Source organism: Musca autumnalis, unplaced genomic scaffold (assembly GCF_047663935.1).
Source record: "Musca autumnalis isolate F117 unplaced genomic scaffold, ASM4766393v1 scaffold_100, whole genome shotgun sequence".
In the NCBI taxonomy this organism is placed as follows: Eukaryota; Metazoa; Arthropoda; class Insecta; order Diptera; family Muscidae; genus Musca; species Musca autumnalis.
The window spans coordinates 265,260-284,423 of record NW_027411646.1 but is presented as its reverse complement, the minus strand read 5'-3'; the positions used below and the strand labels follow the sequence as shown (position 1 = coordinate 284,423).

The window sequence follows — 19,164 nt, the reverse complement described above, 5'->3', positions numbered from 1 at the left end:
ACTACGTGAAATAACCATTTTAGACTTTCAGAATGTTCTGAAGAATTGATGGCCACATTATTTGGAAAATTTTTAGAATGATTACTTGGTTAAACTCCCAGCAGTTTAGTTGCTATTGACCGGAATTTCAGAAATAATGTAAATTTTTCTATATTTTAACGAGTTTGATGCGCTATATGCAGCTTTTCCTAGTTCATCAGTTTGACACATAAGTTCTACTACTTTAGGGCTACAACATTGCTGAAGACTGCAAAGCAAAATTCTTATTAGTTTCGGAGATAAAGGTCCGATCACTGGAAAAAAGGATCATGAGGCCATAAAATCTAAACCCGATCTAAGAACAATTAAGCCAATTAAGGTTTTGGTAGTCTCAATATGTACTTTCACAAAATGCCCATTAGAAGTTGTTTGCATTTCCAGTGTTGCACAGTGTAATCAAAACACCGTAAATCGGGTGATATCGTTATGTAGAGCTATACCAAAGCGTGGACCTACATATATAGCCCATCTTCGAACTTTTACTTGCCTATGTGAAAAAGACACTCGGGTTAAAATTTTTTGCGTTCTATCACAAGTATTGCGGAGGCTAGAGTGATTATCCTGATTAGGAATATATATATATTTTATATGGTCGCAAAAAGAACTCGGGTACAAAATTTTAGCGTTCTATCACAAGTATTGCGGAGGCTAGAGTAATTACAACAGACGGGCGGACATGGCTAGATCTTCTTAGAATTTTATCCTGATTAGGAATATATATATTTTATATGGTCGCAAATGATTAGTTCGATGTGCCACAAACAGAAAAACAAACCTTATGTATCCTTTATACTATGGTGGAGGGAATAAAAGTTGTAGTTTTTATTCAATTTCAATGTTGAATTTTTCCATTTATACGTTACGTTTACGTTAAGTTTTATTGTTGTTTCGAGCTGGAAATATATTATTTTACAATACATTTTATTTTCCCATAATAAATCAAATAATTTCTTATCGCAAACCAATAATAGGCGATAACAATCTGAAGTGTGCTACCAACATAAAATACCATAAAAGAACATTGCTCTCGATTGTAATTAATGGCTATTTAATTTTTTATTCTTCAATTAATGGCATTTATTTTTATTTTTCACGCATTCACTCACACAATCGATGAAGAGGAAAAAGCTTCAGAACTATCACCTGATAATGAAGAATTTCCTTGTACTTGTTATTATGAATTGGAAGATATTGAAAAATGGTGGCACGGCATTTTGGGGACATACCCAACGGTAACTGATGGGTTTAAAATTGGTAAATCATACGAGGGTCATTAGTGGTATTAAGATTTCCTATAAAACTGGTAATCCTGTTATATTTATCGAATCTAACATCCATGCCCGTGAATAGATTACATCAGCCACAACCACATGGGTCATCAACCAGTTGCTGTCGTCAATCGATGATGGTGTGAGAAATTTGGCTGAAAACTAATGACTGGTATATTATTCCAGTCTTCAATGTTGATGGGTTTGATTCTCATAAGACAGTTAATAAAATGTTGGAAAAAATGTCTAACTATCTCCATAATAAATAATCATATTCGCATAATTTTCTTTAGGATCGTATGCGACGTAAGACCCGCCAACCTGTCTCAACCTCCAACTGCATTGGGACCGATACCAATCATAACTTCGATTCTCATTCGATGGAAAATAACGGTGCCTCAGATGATTCCTGTGCGAAAAATTTTGCAGCCCTTGCCACGGGCGTATCCAGCTATGGGCAGGTGGGGGCAGATGCCCACCCTAGATCCTTCAAAAAGTTTTGAAAAATTATACTGTTATACAAAAGTTGAAAAAAATTGCAAATGTTCTGATGTACTATTTTTTATTTTATAACTGCAAATGCGTGACTAATATCTTTCGAATAAGCTATATTTTTTAAAAGTGGTTAACCTAACCATTTGTAACCACTTTTAAAAAATATAGCATATGGTATAAAAATATAGCATATTATGGTCATTGAAGTGTAAACAAGTAAAAAAGCGTTAAGTTCGGCCGGGCCGAAGTTTTTATACCCTCCACCATAAAATATTCCGAACTAAAATGAAATAATTAGTTTTCATTCCTGTCCCCAACTTTAAGTGGGTACGTTAAAATGTCAGATAATGTACATAAAATGCTTCATTCGGGAGGCCCTTTTATGGTGCCTATATCTAACTATGTATGTTGAAAATTTTTGGTGGGCTAGAAATTGGGAGGTACCGTTATATAGGGGTTATAATAAAACATGGACCTATGATGGGAGCCATTAATGTCAAATAACTCCTAATTCGGTTAAAAATTGCAGCTAGAATCCTTAAAATACCGAAAATCGGTACATAACGTGGGAACTTCAAATGTCATTAACAGCTAGTTCGGAGGTATGTGTGCTATAAGAAAATATTAACTTAAATGAACAATTTTTGTTGCAGATTTTTTTTTTTGTTTTGTAGAATCCTCAAAATACCGAAAATCGATACATAACGTGGGAACTTCAAATGTCATTAACAGCTAGTTCGGAGGTATGTGGGCTATACGAAAATATTAACTTAAATGAACAATTTTTGTTGGCTTTTAAATTTCAAATTACAGAAAGTTCGTCCAAAAAATAAAGCTAAGGTACGGAAAATCGGGAGGTTTGTTTTGGGGCTATACCAAAACATGGACCTACGTTGGTTAAACATTTTAAGTAAAATCCTCAAAGTACCGAAAATCGGGAAGTATCGTTATATTGGGGCTATGTTAAAAAATTGTTGATGCAGATGTGTGGTGACCACTACAACCTTCAAATGTCAAATTATATATGGGAGCTATATCCGAACATGGACCTATGTTGACAATTTTTGATGGAGAGGTGTTGTGACCACTAAGAACTTCAAATGTCAAATTACTGCTTGTTCGGTTTAATATTGTAGCTAAAAACATCAAATTACTGAAAATCGGGAGGTACCGTTATATGGGGGCTTTATCAATACATCGACCTTTCTTGACAATTTTTGGTGAAGAGGTGTGGTGACCACTAGGAATTTCAAATGTCAAATGTTCAAATTACAGATAATTTGGTTAAAACTTGTAGGTAAAATTCTCAAAATACCGAAAATCGGGAGGTACCGTTATATGGGGCTATACCAAAACATGGATCAATGTTCATAATTTTTTCGAATATAAGTTTTTTGGTCAGTAAGAACCCTAAATATCAAATAATAGCTAATTCGGTCTAGAAATGTGACTTAAAACGTCAAAATACCTGAAATCAGGCGGTAACGTTATATTGGGGCTATTCCAAAACATGGACCTATGTCCACTAGTTATATAAATTTATTGACATTTAAGAACCCTAAATGTCAATTTATAGCTAAATCGGTCTGAAAATGTAGCTACGTCAAAATGCCGTAAATCGGGGGTACCGTTATATGGGGGCTATACCAAAACGTGGACCGATATAGTCCATCATCGAACTTGACCTGCCTTCAAAAAAAGACGCATTTTCCCAAAATTTCAGAGAATTTTGGTGGAGAGGTGTGGTGACCACTAAGAACTTCAAATGTCAAATGTTCAAATTACAGCTAATTCGGTTAAAACTTGTAGGTAAAAATCTAAAAATAACGAAAATCGGGAGGTACCGTTATATGGGGCTATACCAAAATTTTTTCGAATATAAGTTTTTTGGTCACTAAGAGACCTAAATATCAAATTATAGCTAATTCGGTCTAGAAATAAGACTTAAAACGTCAAAATACCCGAAATCGGACGTAACGTTATATGGGGGCTATTCCAAAACAGGGACCTATGCCCACTAGTTTTGTTATATAAGTTTATTGGCACTTAAGAACCCTAAATGTCAAATTATAGCAAAATCGGTCTGAAAATGTAGCTAAAAACGTCAAAATACCGTAAATCGGGGGGTACCGTTATATGGGGGCTATACCAAAACGTGGAACTATGTTCACAACTTTTGTTATATAAGTTTATTGACAATTAAGAACCCTAAATGTCAAATTATAGCTAAATCGGTCTGAAAATGTAGCTAAAAACGTCAAAATACCGTAAATCGGGGGTACCGTTATATGGGGGCTATACCAAAACGTGGACCTATGTTCACAACTTTTGTTATATAAGTTTATTGACACTAAGGAACCCTAAATGTCAAATTATAGCTACATCGGTCTCAAAATGTAGCTAAAAACGTCAAAATAACGTAAATCGGGGGGGTACCGTTATATGGGGACTATACCAAAACGTGGACCTATGTTTTGTTATATAAGTTTATTGGCACTTAAGAACCCTAAATGTCAAATTATAGCTACATCGGTGTGAAAATGTAGCTAAAAACGTCAAAATACCGTAAATCGGGGGGTACCGTTATATGGGGGCTATACCAAAACGTGGACCGATATAGCCCATCATCGAACTTGACCTGCCTGCAAACAAAAGACGCATTTTCCCAAAATTTCAGCGTCCTATCTCCATTTTTGTGGATGCTAGAGTGATTACCACAGACGGACGGACGGACGGACGTGCACAGATCGACTCAGAATTTTACCCTGATCAAGAATATATATACTTTATAGGGTCGCAAATGAGTATTTCAATGCGTTACAAACGGAAAAACAAACATAATATACCCTCCATACTATGGTGGAGGGTATAAAAACGCATAAAAACAGAAAAATGCTTTTCCTCGAGCTCTAGGCTACTTAGAAGATACCAAACAGTATAATTTATTTCTTATTGTATAATATTTAATTTATTATTTGCAAGTAAGTTTTCGAAAATTTGAAAACCCAATGAATTCGGTTGAAAATATATGAGATATGTAATTTTTATACCCACCACCATAGTATGGAGGGTATATAATGTTGGTTTTCCCGTTTGTGACGCATTGAAATACATATTTGCAACCCTATAAAGTATACATATTTTTGATCAGAATAAAATTCTGAGTCGATTTAGTCATGTCATTCAGTCTGTCGAAATTAAAATCGGTCAAAATTATTATATCGGTCCAAACTTAGTTTAACTACGAAGAGGGCCATATCGGTCCACCTTTTAATTATTTGTGATGTCAAAAAGTGTTAAATAGATATTAATCATTGAAAACGGTTTTATTTAACAAAGCATATATGAAATTCTTTAAAGTATGTTTGGACGATCTATGTCTCGTAGAAATATTATGATGTGCATGGTATGGAACAGATTTGCCATGCAAGCCATTTTAGCGAAAAGTTTCGAATGTTTATGTGGGAGGTACCTGAAGAAGTGGACCGCTATGGCTAATCTTCGAACTTAAACCAAACATAATTGAGGTGCTCAGCGCCAAAACGGCCTAACACACATGTCCACAAAAATCAAACCGACTACATATAAAGGTATAACCAGAACCTTTTGAAATAACTATTAAAACAATTTCATATTGCATTGATTAACACTAGGTAATAATATCTTCTAAAATAATAAAATGTGTCATTTTTTGGAATTTGTTTCAAAAGGTTTCGGTTAAATCTTTACAGTCTGTTTGATTTTTTGGGCATGTGGGTTAGGCCGTTTTGGCGCTGAGCGCCTCAATTGGGGTCTAAAACAAATATGTCGATAAGACATATTTTGATCGTATGAAAGTGTATATAACCTCCTTCGCCTAAAGGCTGAGGGCATAAAAATGCCATACCAAAACGTGGACCTACATATGTTCGCAATTTTGAGGGGGATATTGTCTTTTCGGTGGATAAATTTTTTGGCCACCTTGAACTTAGAAAGCCAAATTTCAGCCAATTTAATAACTTCCAAATACCTAAACCCTAAATTCAAAATTAAAGCAAATATATTTATAGATAAAATCCATTATAAATATGTCCATAATTTTTGGTGCAGATTTGATCACCCTAATTGGCAAATAATAGCTAATTCCGTCTTTCCAAAACTTTAGTGTCCTATCTCAATTTTTGTGGATTATCAATTTTACCATCGTAAAATGGAAATTGGTGTTCGAAATTGAAGTTAAAAAATTGCTGTATATGGGGATTTCTGAGTGAAATCGGACACTTTTTCACGATGAGGTTTTTGATTTCCAAATACAAATGTTGGACAAAGGTATAAAGGAAAAATTGAATTGACATATTTTAAAAAATCAGAAAAAATAGTAATCGTCTGAAACCCTTTACTACATTTGGACTTAAAATTTTTGTAATTGAACGTAGTTTAATACAAAAAAATTAAAGAAAATCGAAGGGGTCGAACATCTTTAAAAATTGATTTTAAATATTAAATCGCGAAAATAGCATCCAAGCCCACTGTGCAAGTGTTTTTGCTATTTTTTATTTAATAGCTGATAAAACAACAAAACATACAAAAAAAGATTTTTTCATTTTGGACCAATATTAAAGAAGTTATGAGTATTTCTTTGCATGTAGTTTTTACAGAATTTGACTTTTTCAACGCGCGATATCTCTGGAACCGTTAGTCAAAAAAAAAAATCTGAAAATATACTAAAATGTTTAGTTAATCAGCAGCATCACCACAGCAAAAAATAAAGGAAATCAAAAACCTCATCTTGAAAAAGTGTCCGATTTCACTCAGAAATCCCTATATGCTGTTTTATTGATATAGTTTATCATTTTTGAACAAAAAAAAAGGATTAAAGAGTGGTATTGAGTCTTCTTTGGGCCTACAAAACTTTTCCCCGGAAATGTGCCAGCACTGGTCCATCTTTTATATAGCCTATAGCGATTTTAGGAGTTTTCAGGATTTTAGCCATACTCTCCTACAGAAATGGCAGAAATTTAGTATTTAGTCTTCTATGTGGTTGTAATAACTTTTCCCCCTAATTTGTCAGTACATTTCCACGTTATTCTATAGGCACTGACATTTGTGATAAGTACCAGTGTTCGAAATTTCGATCAGTCAACTTTGCACAAATGTAAAGTCGTGCTTGAGCATCTAAATCATCTTCTTTATATTTTGTGAAACGGTTCCATATATTGGCAACTAGCAAAGTGCCCGCTACTTCTTATGCGGAAAGGATATAAAAAACAAATAAACAATATAAAATATGAAAATAGCGAACACTGAAAATTTTATTGCACTAATACCAATTTTAATCAATATTTATTGTTATTTTTATACAGTGTTTTATTTAACTTGCTTTGGTGTGTGTTTAGTTCAAATCTGGTAACTCATTTTTAACACGGTTGTAGTTGACCAATCGAACTAAAACTTTGCACACTTTTCAGATTTGGATGACAATACACGAATATGAAGTCAAAGCCAATATTGGTCCATTTTTACACTGTTTTACAGTGTTTTATCTAATTTGCTTTTCAAATCTGGTATCTAATTTGTCACACAGTTGCAGTTGACCAATCGAACTTAAAATTTGCACACATTTCAGATTTGGATGACAATAAATGAATATGAAATCAAAACCAATATTGGTCCAGTCTTACAGTGTTTTTACGGTGTCTAACTTAACCCCCTTTTCAAATCTGGTAACTGATTTTTAAAACGGTTGCAGTTGACCAATCGAAATAAAACTTTGCACACTTTTCAGATTTAGATGACAATACGTGAATATGAAACCAAAATCAATATGGGTCAATTTTTTCCTATAGCCCCCATATAACGGTACCACCCGATTTCCGGTATTTTGCTTTTCAAATCTGGTAAATCATTTTTTACACAGTTGCAGTTGACCAATCGAACTAAAACTTTGCAAACTTTTCTGATTTGGATGACAATACATGAATAAGAAAATCAAAACCAATATTCGTCCATTTTTACACTGTTTTACAGTTTTTTATCTAATTTGCTTTTCAAATCTGGTAACTCGTTTTTCACACAGTTGTAGTTGACCAATCGAACTAAAACTTTGTACACTTTTCAGATTTGGATGACAATACATGAATATGAAACCAAAACCAATATGGGTCCATTTTTTCCTGTAGCTCCCATCCAGCGGTACCACTTGATTTAAGGTATTTTATAATCATTTTAAGCCCGTATTGGCTGTTTTTGACAACTAGGGTTTCCAATAGTACGGAAACGTACCCATTAAAAATTATGGACATAAGTCCAGGTTTCGGTATAGTCCCCATATAGCGGTACCGCCCGATTTCAAGTGTTTTAAGGATTTTATCTTAATTTTTATACCGAATTGCGTGTTACTTGGCATTTGGAGATCCCAGTGGTACAGAAATTTCTCCACCAAAAATTGTGACATAGGTCCAAGTGTTGGTATAGCCCCCACATTACGGCTCCACCCGATTTCAAGTTTTTTGTCTTAATTTTTGGGCCGAAGTGGCTGTATCTTTGATTTCGAGTTCCCAATTTCTCCACCAAAAATTGTGGACAGGTTTTGATATAGCCCCTGTAAATGGTACCACCCAATTTCAGGCATTTTAAAGTTTGTATGTACTTTTTTGGCCTAAATTGGTTATGGGGTTCCGTTGAAAATGGAAAGAGCATGTTGAGAGGGGAAAGTTCGGAGGAGGTTGTTCGGCGGTGGTTTTTCGGAGGTTCGGTGGAAGTGGTGTATCTAGCTTTTCGAAGAAGGACAAGCATATGTGGCATTGAATCGTGTAAGATGCTGGATGGATTAAGAATAGAAGAACTGGATTGCTCGAAACTAACAGGAAAGAAGCCATGCAATAACGAAGCGTTAACTGAAATCAATAGGATGAGAAACTACCAACCTAAATAAATTTTTACTAACATTATACATTTAATTAATGTAAGATCATTAAATATCATTTATAATCTCAAGTATATACAAATAAAATTTGAAATCTTAAAAATGTATTTACCAAAAAAAAAAATTAAAAATAATTATAAAATGAATAAGTTTCAGTGTTCTATTTTTAAATGCACTAAAAACTGGAAAATAAGTATATAGTTAAAAAAAATTAAGTAACAGTGTTTTATTTATAAATGCACTTAAAAGTAGAACATAATTCTTCATGTAGGAATCTCTCAAATAAAACGCTTGCATTTGAATTAAAAATTGTGACAATATTGAACGGCAAGCGTTTTATTTGAGAGATTCCATCATGAAAAATTATTTTCTACTTTTAAGTGCATTTATAAATAAAACACTGTTACATAATTTTTTTTAATTATATACTTATTGTACTGTTCGTACCTCTTTAGTTCGATTTTCGAAAAGATCAGCGGTATCTCACCCTTACATATTAACAGCGAGGCCAACTTTGCTAACTTTACTAACATTATACATTTAATTAATGTAAGATCATTAAATATCATTTATAATCTCAAGTATATACAAATAAAATTTGAAATCTTAAAAATGTATTTACAAAAAAAAAAAATTAAAAATAATTATAAAATGAATAAGTTTCAGTGTTCTATTTTTAAATGCACTAAAAACTGGAAAATAAGTATATAGTTAAAAAAAATTAAGTAACAGTGTTTTATTTATAAATGCACTTAAAAGTAGAACATAATTCTTCATGTAGGAATCTCTCAAATAAAACGCTTGCATTTGAATTAAAAATTGTGACAATATTGAACGGCAAGCGTTTTATTTGAGAGATTCCATCATGAAAAATTATTTTCTACTTTTAAGTGCATTTATAAATAAAACACTGTTACATAATTTTTTTTAATTATATACTTATTGTACTGTTCGTACCTCTTTAGTTCGATTTTCGAAAAGATCAGCGGTATCTCACCCTTACATATTAACAGCGAGGCCAACTTTGCACACCAATACTCACCCTAAATCCAAAGAATACAGATTCCAGCACTGTCTCTACACCCAACAACAAATGGAGTGCCATTAAGTACTCTTCGTATCCATAAGTTCGATTTTCCAAAACTACCTAAATCCTTCACTTCAACAGTAACCTTAATTCCAAAAAACAGGATTCCAACGCAATCGGTGCACTCAAATCCAAATTGTACCATTTGGTATATTTCGTGCCCATAAGTACGAATTTCAAAAACTACCTCCACGTCTCAATCCTACACTTCAACCGTAGTCATACCAAATTCCAGGATTCCAGCTTCGATCCGCTCCCTCAAATACCCACTGTACCAAATTTAGTACCATTTAGTACTTTTCGTACCCATAAGTACGAATTTTAAAAACTACTTCCATTTTGCTCTCCAACAGTGGCCTTAGTTCAAAATTTCAGGATTCCAACTCCATCCGTTCGCCCAAATCATAAGTGTACCAAATTTAGTACCGTTAAGTACTTTTCGTACCCATAAGTACTAATTTTCAAAACTACGTCAATTCTACTCTCCAACTGTTGCGTTAATTCAAAATTTCAGGATTCCAGCTCTATCTGTTCGCACAAATCATAATTGTACCAAATCTAGTACCATTTAGTACTTTTCGTACACATGTCTACACTTTTCCCAAACCACCTCCTTATGTCAAACGTATATTTTAACCTTGATTCTCACACCAAATTTCAACGCTTACCCTTTATCCGTTCACAAAATACGAATTGGCACCAAAATTAGTACGCTTGTTTCGGAATTTATTCCGTAAAATGGTGTGAACGATAACTCTCGATGGGAGCAATCGATTTGGTCCAAAATTTGCAAATCGTATTATTTCATCCAGTCATGTATCAAGTCGGATATAGTCCATATCAATCCCGTTCTTCGGGTTCCTTCCATTCAAAATTTTTGTTTTTATTTACATTTTCTCTATAAATTGGGTGCAATTTAGCATTAAGTGTTCATAGTGATCAAAATGCTTCCCCGCCAATAGTTGTGGACATAGGTCCACGTTTTGGTATAGCCCCTAAACAACAATACCCCCCAATTTCAAGTATTGGCCCCTGCTCCATTCTCTGGACCCGAAGCTGAGGCCTTAGCCATCTTCGTTATTTCCTCCAAGAGTAAGATTAACATTTACTTATCTTTCCATTCATATGGACAATGGTTGTTGTCTCCTTATGGACACTCTACAGAAGAATTCCGTGCAAACTATGATGACCTACTGACCATTGGTGATGCCTTTAAAACAGCTATTAAGGCTTAGCTTATGAAACTGAGCAAAAAATCCTTACTAAATAATGGATTTTATAGTACTCATTGGTAGTCGTAATTACTTACACAACTCCCCACTAACCCATTATTTTAACAGGGGCATGCCGCACTGAATAACTAGTTATTGTACGACCACTAGAATAATTAGTTATTTAATGGCCACTGGAAGTAGAGGAATAAGCTAAAAAGCATATGTATGTTTTTTTTATTTTTAGAACTGTTGAGTTTGGAATTTGTTTTAGTTTCTACACACTTCATGTTTTTATTTTATTTTGCTTTCTACGGGATTTGATGATACGAACTTCTGATTTGTAGCCCAACACACTACACACTAGGCCACTGGATAAAAAATTAAGGGTTGTTTAAACGCTTACCTATGCACCACCAACTGTTCTCTGTTTTTTTCTTTTTATAAATAAATGTATGTATATTTGATAGATCTTCACGTGATTTACCGGCTTTCATTAAAATATTTGATATAAGATGAAAGTAAATCATCAATTTTATAACCTAAATTAGTAGTACAGAGTAATTTTGAAGCTCCAATCATGTTGCCAAATCGTATGTGGAAATAGGTATTACCGGAACTCCAGAAACTTAAATCACCATAACCATAGGACAGTAACGTATTCTGAAAAGTAAGAAAAAAAAAAACAGTTGTTAATATTTCTGTAGTAATGGTAAAGTATAAATACTTAGAAAAATTATATTTAAACATGTGAGAATGACGTTAAGTTGTTATACCCCCACCACGAACTGTATTGAAGTAAATATGAACAATTAGTAGCTACTAAGGTCTTCACCCACGTTAAGTATAATTCCTTGGAGAAGAATGATATTTTAACTGATGATACCATTTATATTGAACATTTTTGGGTGGAGGTTTTCTGCCCACCGTGAGTGCGGTTCTATGGGGGGCTATACCCACAAATTTCTGTTGGAGAGTTTTATACCACCAACGAAGTCTAAACACAAAAATGCAGCCATTTTGTTGGGATATTAAGGCCACAACCTTCAAAATACCTTAAATCGGGAGGTACCGTCTTGAAAGCTATATGAATTTCAGGTTCAGGTAAATACCAAATTCAACCATGAAGATGCGGTGGGATATTGAGGCCATAACCTTCAAAATTCAGAAAATCGGGAGGTATCGTTCTATGGGGGCTATATGAATACGTGGAGCTATTCCTAAAAATTTCAGGTGGAATATTTTATACCCCGAACGAAGACTTTTTAATAAATTTCAGTCTTTGCGGTGGAGAGGACACAATCTTCAAAATACCGAAAAGCGGAAGGTACCATTCGTGGTACGTGGACCTATACCGACAAATTTCAGGTAAAATGTTTTATTCCCACAACAAAGACTAAATACCAAATTCCAGCCATTTTGTTGGGATATTGAAGCTAAATCTTTCAAAACACCGAAAATCGGGAGGTACCGTTATATGGGGGATATATGAAGACGTGGACCCATACCGACATATTACAGGTAGAAAGTTTCATACCCACAACAAAGATATTGATGTTAAACAAATGTCGGATGGGAATTTGTATATCCCCAAAGAAGATTCGGTGGGGTATTGAGGCCATAACCTTCACAATACAGAAAATCGGGAGGTATCGTTCTATGGGGGCTATATGAAGACGTGGACAAATTTCAGGTTGAAAGTTTTATACCACCAATAAAGACTAAATACAAAATTTCAACAGTTTCGGCGGGATATTGAGGCTAAATCGTTCTATAGGAGCTATATCATCGTTCTAAAGGAGCCCCCTTCTATAGAGGCTATATCAAAACGTGAACCGATATAGCCCATCTTCAATACCAAACATCCTGGAAGCAATAGAAACTTCTATACCAAATTATCTTAAAAATAGCGAGCTGTATATTGATTTCAACAGACGGACGGACAGACGGGCTCGGCTATTTCGACTTAGAATTTTTATACACTTGCAATTGGGAGAAAATTTATGGATGCAAATTTGGTACAATGGTAGTACACCTTCTTTGTACACTGAATATCCGCGTTTGACTCCCGGACAAAACAACATCACACGCTGGCAAAATACCCCTCACCCCAAAAACTAATTATCAACTTACCTTTGTTACTGGATCAATGACATGGAATCCTTTGCGATTAATTGCCAACACAATGGTCGGTGGTAAACTATCATCATTCGATTGTTGGACGACAAAAAACGTCGAACCAAACATTTGCTGATGTTCAGCCAAAATCGAAAGGAACTTTTGTGCTGCTGCAGTTTCATCCAAACCCATGTCTTGAAACTCTTTAATTTGCGCTATTATTTGGGATTTCCAATCTTGAGATTTTCGTTGCTTTATGAATTCTTCAGGTAATAGGTACGGCAACACTTCATTTGGTCTTTGTAGTGGTGCAATATTTTGACCATATTCTGCAATAAATATCAGAGACGCCAGCGTCACTGCTTGATCCTTAGATATGTTATAATAACCAGCTAAATATTTTGGAACTTCTTGGGGGAAATGGAATATAACATCAGCATTTGCATCTTTGCCTGTTGCCGTTGAAAGCCATAATTTCTTCATGAAATATAGCAAATATGGTGTAGATTTCTGTATATCCACTGAACGTGTGGGTATGTTCTGCATTATCCATTGCACTAGCTCCGTTATGAAATCGAAAATAAAGTCAGTTTCTGGCAAGGAAAAGACACGATCACCCACTTTGACAAATAAACTAAAGCCCTCTAGGTTTTTCAGTTGCAAACGTTGGCCAATGGTTTGGACCAAATCACGGCCACGTGTAAAAGATTCAACTTCAAAGGCTTCCACAGTGTTATCGGGAAAATAGATCTGCAGAAAAAGAATTAGATTGGTTTAAAAATTCGTTTAAACGTCTTTGTGTATATCAAATCCCACTTACCTTGTGATATATGTGCATAAAACGATTTTGTATACCCTCTACCTCAATAATATACGGTGAATGTTTCCTATGGCCATTTGCAATAGTGCGTTTTACGCGTTTCAAACTCTCCGCTGAGAGAACATGTGTTCGTGTCTTCAAAAACTCGACTAATTCCTTCAAAACCATTGCCGATGGATAAGTGACTCCCGTAGCCAAATACATTAAATCCCATCCACGTTCTTCGCTATAATTTCCTGGGTTATCTGTCAATTGTTTCATGATTTGACAATACAGTTCGTCCCGCAGTATGGCATGTTGTAGTGCTGGTTGGAAAATTAGGTCAGTGTTGACCTGTTGTTTTCCACTCGGTACATCACCCATATACTGGAAAAGAATAAAACCTATTAGAATCATTGTTGTAGATTTTAACAAGTAAAAAAGTATCAAAAAAGCAAAACGATTTGAGAGCAGGCCTGGGAAGTATTCGAAGGAGTGGACCTATATAATCCATGTTCGAAACTGATCTATGTCCTGTAGAGATATTACGATATGACCGAAATGATCTATCTTCGAACTTACAGCCAGTTTCTGTATGTCGAAAGAAGAACGTGTGCGAATGAAATACGCCCGATCTTTAGTTTTCGAAATAATTTTAACTTTGCTTTTGCTTAAAAACAAAACCAATTATAAAAACACTCAAGAGTTTGGACGTGTTTCTTTCGCACACATTCTCCTTTCGACATACAGAAACAGGCTGTTAAAATAAGTTCGGACAAAATTTAGACCGAATCGGCTGATCCGTTCTAGAGTTATCTTGCGCTCCAGCCAAAACATATGGTGTTATAAGGGTTTTTAAACATTTCGGACAATTTTCTTAGGATGTATGGGCTTGCCCCTGTTAAAACTTGTACTGCCGTAATGGGGGAAGTTGTTAAACTGAACTTTTCCGAAATTTTGTGTGGGAGGTATCCGAAGGAGTGGATCGATAGAGTCCGTATTGGAATCTCATCTATGTCTGGTAGAAGTTTTACCATGTGCAAAGTATGGACCAAATCGGTTACTCGCTTCAAGAGTCTTCCGAACATTTTCGAGCTTTTGTGGGAGAGGAGTGGAAGGAGTGGACCGATATGGCTCATCTTCGAACTTAAACTAAACAAGTAAAAAAGCATTAAGTTCGGCCGGGCCGAACTTTTCATACCCTCCACCATAAAATATTCATTCCTGTCCCCAACTTTATGTGAGTACGTTAAAATGTCAGATAATGGTTTTTTATGGTGCCTATATCTAACTGTTGACAATTTTTGGTGGGCTAGAAATTGGGAGGTGCTGTTATATAGGGGTTATAATAAAACATGGGCCTATGTTGACAGTTTTTGATGGGAGCCTTTAATGTCAAATAACTCCTAATTCGGTTAAAAAATTTAGCTAGAATCCTCAAAATATCGAAAATCGGTACATAACGTGGGAACTTCAAATGTCATTAACAGCTAGTTCGGAGGTATCTGGGCTATACGAAAATATGAACTTAAATGAACAATTTTTGATGCAGAATTTTTGTTGACTTTTAAATTTCAAATTAAAGAAAGTTCGTCCAAAAAATAAAGCTAAGGTACGGAAAATCGGGAGGTTTGTTTTGGGGCTATACAAAAACATGGACCTACGTTCGGTTAAACATTTTAAGTAAAATCCTCAAAGTACCGAAAATAGGGAAGTATCGTTATATTGGGGCAATGTTGAAAATTGTTGATGCAGATGTGTGGTGACCACTACAACCTTCAAATGTCAAATTACAGTTAGTTCTGTTAAAAATTGTAGCTAAAATTGCCAAATTACTGAAAATTGGGAGGTACCGTTACATGGGAGCTATATCCGAACATGGACCTATGTTGACAATTTTTGATGGAGAGAAGTTGTGACCACTAAAAACTTTAAATGTCAAATTACTGCTTGTTCGGTTTAATATTGTAGCTAAAATCATCAAATTACTGAAAATCGGGAGGTATCGTTATATGGCGGCTTTCTTGACAATTTTTGGTGGAGAGGTGTGGTGACCACTAAGAATTTCAAATGTCAAATGTTCAAATTACAGATAATTCGGTTAAAACTTGTTCTCAAAATCCCTGAAATCGGGCGGTAACGTTATATGGGGGCTATTCCAAAACATGGACCTATGTCCACTAGTTATAAAAGTTTATTGACATTTAAGAACCCTAAATGTCAATTGATAGCTAAATCAGCCTGAAAATGTAGATAAAAACGTCAAAATGCCGTAAATCGGGGGTACCGTTATATGGGGGCTATACCAAAACTTTGTTATATTATTATTTAAATGTCAATTGATAGCTAAATCGGTCTGAAAATGTAGCTAGAAACGTCAAAATACCGTAAATCGGGGGGTACCGTTATATGGGGGCTATACCAAAACGTGGACCTATGTCCACAAGTTTTGTCACATAAGTTTATTGACATTTATGAACTTCAAATGTCAAATTATAGCTAAATCGGTCTGAAAATGTAGCTAAACCCGTCAAAATACCGTAAATCGGGGGGTACCGTTATATGTGGGCTATACCAATACGTGGACCTATGTCCACAACTTTTGTTATATAAGTTTATTGACTTTTAAGAACCCAAAAATGTCAAATTATAGCTACATCGGTCTGAAAATGTAGCTTAAAACGTCAAAATACCGCAAATCGGGGGGTACCGTTATATGGGGGCTATACCAAAACGTGGACCTATGTCCACAACTTCTAATTTATAAGTTTATTAACACTTAAGAACCCTAAATGTCCACAACTTTTGTTATATAACTTTAGTTACACTTAAGAACCCTCAATGTCAAATTATATCTATATCGGTCTGAAAATGTAGCTAAAAACGTCAAAATACCGTAAATCGGGGGGTACCGTTATATGGGGGCTATACCAAAACGTGGACCTATGTCCACAAGTTTTGTCACATAAGTTTATTGACATTTAAGAACTTCAAATGTCAAATTATAGCTAAATCGGTCTGAAAATGTAGCTAAACCCGTCAAAATACCGTAAATCGAGGTTACCGTTATATGGGGGCTATACCAATACGTGGACCTATGTCCACAACTTTTGTTATATAAGTTTATTGACTTTTAAGAACCCTAAATGTCAAATTATAGCTAAATCGGTCTGAAAATGTAGCTAAACCCGTCAAAATACTGTAAATCGGGGGGTACCGTTATATGGGGGCTATACCAATACGTGGACCAATGTCCACAACTTTTGTCACATACGTTTATTGACTTTTAAGAACCCCAAATGTCAAATTATAGCTACATCGGTCTGATAATGTAGCTAAAAACGTCAAAATACCGTATATCGGGGGGTACCGTTATATGGGGGCTATACCAAAACGTGGACCTATGTCCACAAGTTTTGTTATATATATTTGTTGACACTTAAGAACCCTAAATGTCAAATTATAGCCAAATCGGTCTGAAAATGTAGCTAAAAACGTCAAAATACCGTAAATCGGGGGGTACCGTTATATGGGGGCTATACCAAAACGTGGACCGATATAGCCCATCATCGAACTTAACCTGCCTGCAAACAAAAGACGCATTTTCCCAAAATTTCAGCGTCCTATCTCTATTTTTGTGGATGCTAGAGTGATTACCACAGACGGACGGACGGACGGACGGACGGACGGACGGACGTGCTCAGATCGACTTAGAATTTTACGCTGATCAAGAATATATATACTTTATAGGGTCGCAAATGAGTATTTCAATGCGTTACAAACGGAAAAACAAACTTAATATACCCTCCATACTATGGTGGAGGGTATAAAAAAAATATAAATTATCACTAACCAAATCTATTCATCCGTTCAAGAGTCATCGTGCGCTAGACAGACAGACGGACGGACATGTGTGGAAATAACGAATAAATGTAAAAGGTAAATGCATAATGTTGCGAAAACAAAAACAATTTGGCAAAATTTGTGGCAGCTCCCAAGCCACATGCAGAATATGTATTGGGTTTTGTGATGTCAATTCGGATCCAATACGAATTGCAATTACCCCATCCTTATCTTGACTGGGATAAAACTGTTCCTTATTTTGCTATAATGAACTCGGAGGTATAGTTTTCAAGTCCACTTGACTAGTCCGCTGTTCTAGAGTTTTGGGTTTGTACCTTTAGACCTTCGTCTTTAGATCATGGAAATCATTCCTGATATGTCTGAAGTGTGTTCAAAAAATTGTGAAAGGAATAGTCGTGCGATGCATCAACAATATCGTGAAATGCTGATGCACTTGCATGGTCGGTGTTTCTTTATAAGGATGCTACACTGGTGCCATAAGGTTGTTACAGTCCTGAATTTGGAAAACTTCTATGGCATTTTATATACTTCGCCATAAATTGGGTTGAAATCAGATTTCGGCCTATTAGGTTTCATAATGTGGCTAAAATTGTAGAAATATCGAAAATCGGGCGGTACCAATGGAGGCTATATCAAAAAGTGGACCTATGCCTTAGAACATTTGTATCTATCATTATATTTTTGGACGAGCGAGCGAGATCTGAATAGCCGATAAATGTCGCTAGCAACTTCCCCTCGACTTTTCACAACTTTTCTATTTTTTACTATATGTTGAACCATAACTAAGAGTTTTGTCGTAAATTTGTTTGTTCATTAGAAAGAACAGCAGGATCTTAAGCCATAATTCCTAAATAATTTTTTTTTTCATAAATTGAAGGGTATATTATTGTGGCTAATGATAACCTTAAATGTCATATTACAGCTGGTTCGGTTAAAAATTTTAGCTTAAATCCTGAAAATACGGAAAATGGGCAGATATAGCCCATTTTCGTAATTGACCTCCCTGTGGGGAAAATATACTCGAGTGCAAAAATATAGCGCTCTAACTCAATTTTGTGCACGCTAGAGTAATCACTAGGGTGATTACGACGGACATGGGTAGATTGACTTACAATTTTATCCTGTTCAAGAATGTATGTACTTTATAGAGTCGCAAATGAGTTTTTAAATGCATTGCAAACGGAAAAACAAACTTAATATACCCTCCATACTATGGCGGATGGTATAAAAACGAAAAGTCCTTTGGAAAAGGACAGTACAAAAACGCAATGTTTATTCTCTGCAAAATCGTTTTGAATGCTGCAAATGGTACAGTATCCCAGCAGGGTGAAGCGGACTCACTTATACAAAAATTGTGGAGGATTACGAGAAAGCCAAAC

General features: G+C 35.1%; 1 protein-coding gene and 1 pseudogene across 2 annotated transcripts in view; one reads left to right on the top strand and one right to left on the bottom strand.

Moving 5' to 3' along the window:
• The first annotated feature begins 1,109 nt into the window (after positions 1-1,109).
• On the top strand, positions 1,110-11,028 carry LOC141391787 (zinc carboxypeptidase-like; annotated as a pseudogene).
• The window catches only part of LOC141391782 (myosin-VIIa-like), an 83,402-nt gene continuing 74,905 nt past the window's right edge, over positions 10,668-19,164 (bottom strand). For both annotated transcript variants that reach the window (XM_073964478.1, XM_073964479.1), the window contains 3 exons: positions 13,943-14,308; positions 13,138-13,872; positions 10,668-11,667 (listed from right to left, as the gene is read on the bottom strand). In XM_073964478.1, coding sequence (XP_073820579.1) covers positions 11,488-11,667; positions 13,138-13,872; positions 13,943-14,308 — 1,281 coding nt within the window. In that variant the 3' untranslated portion in view covers positions 10,668-11,487. The remainder of the gene's footprint in view (positions 11,668-13,137; positions 13,873-13,942; positions 14,309-19,164) is intronic.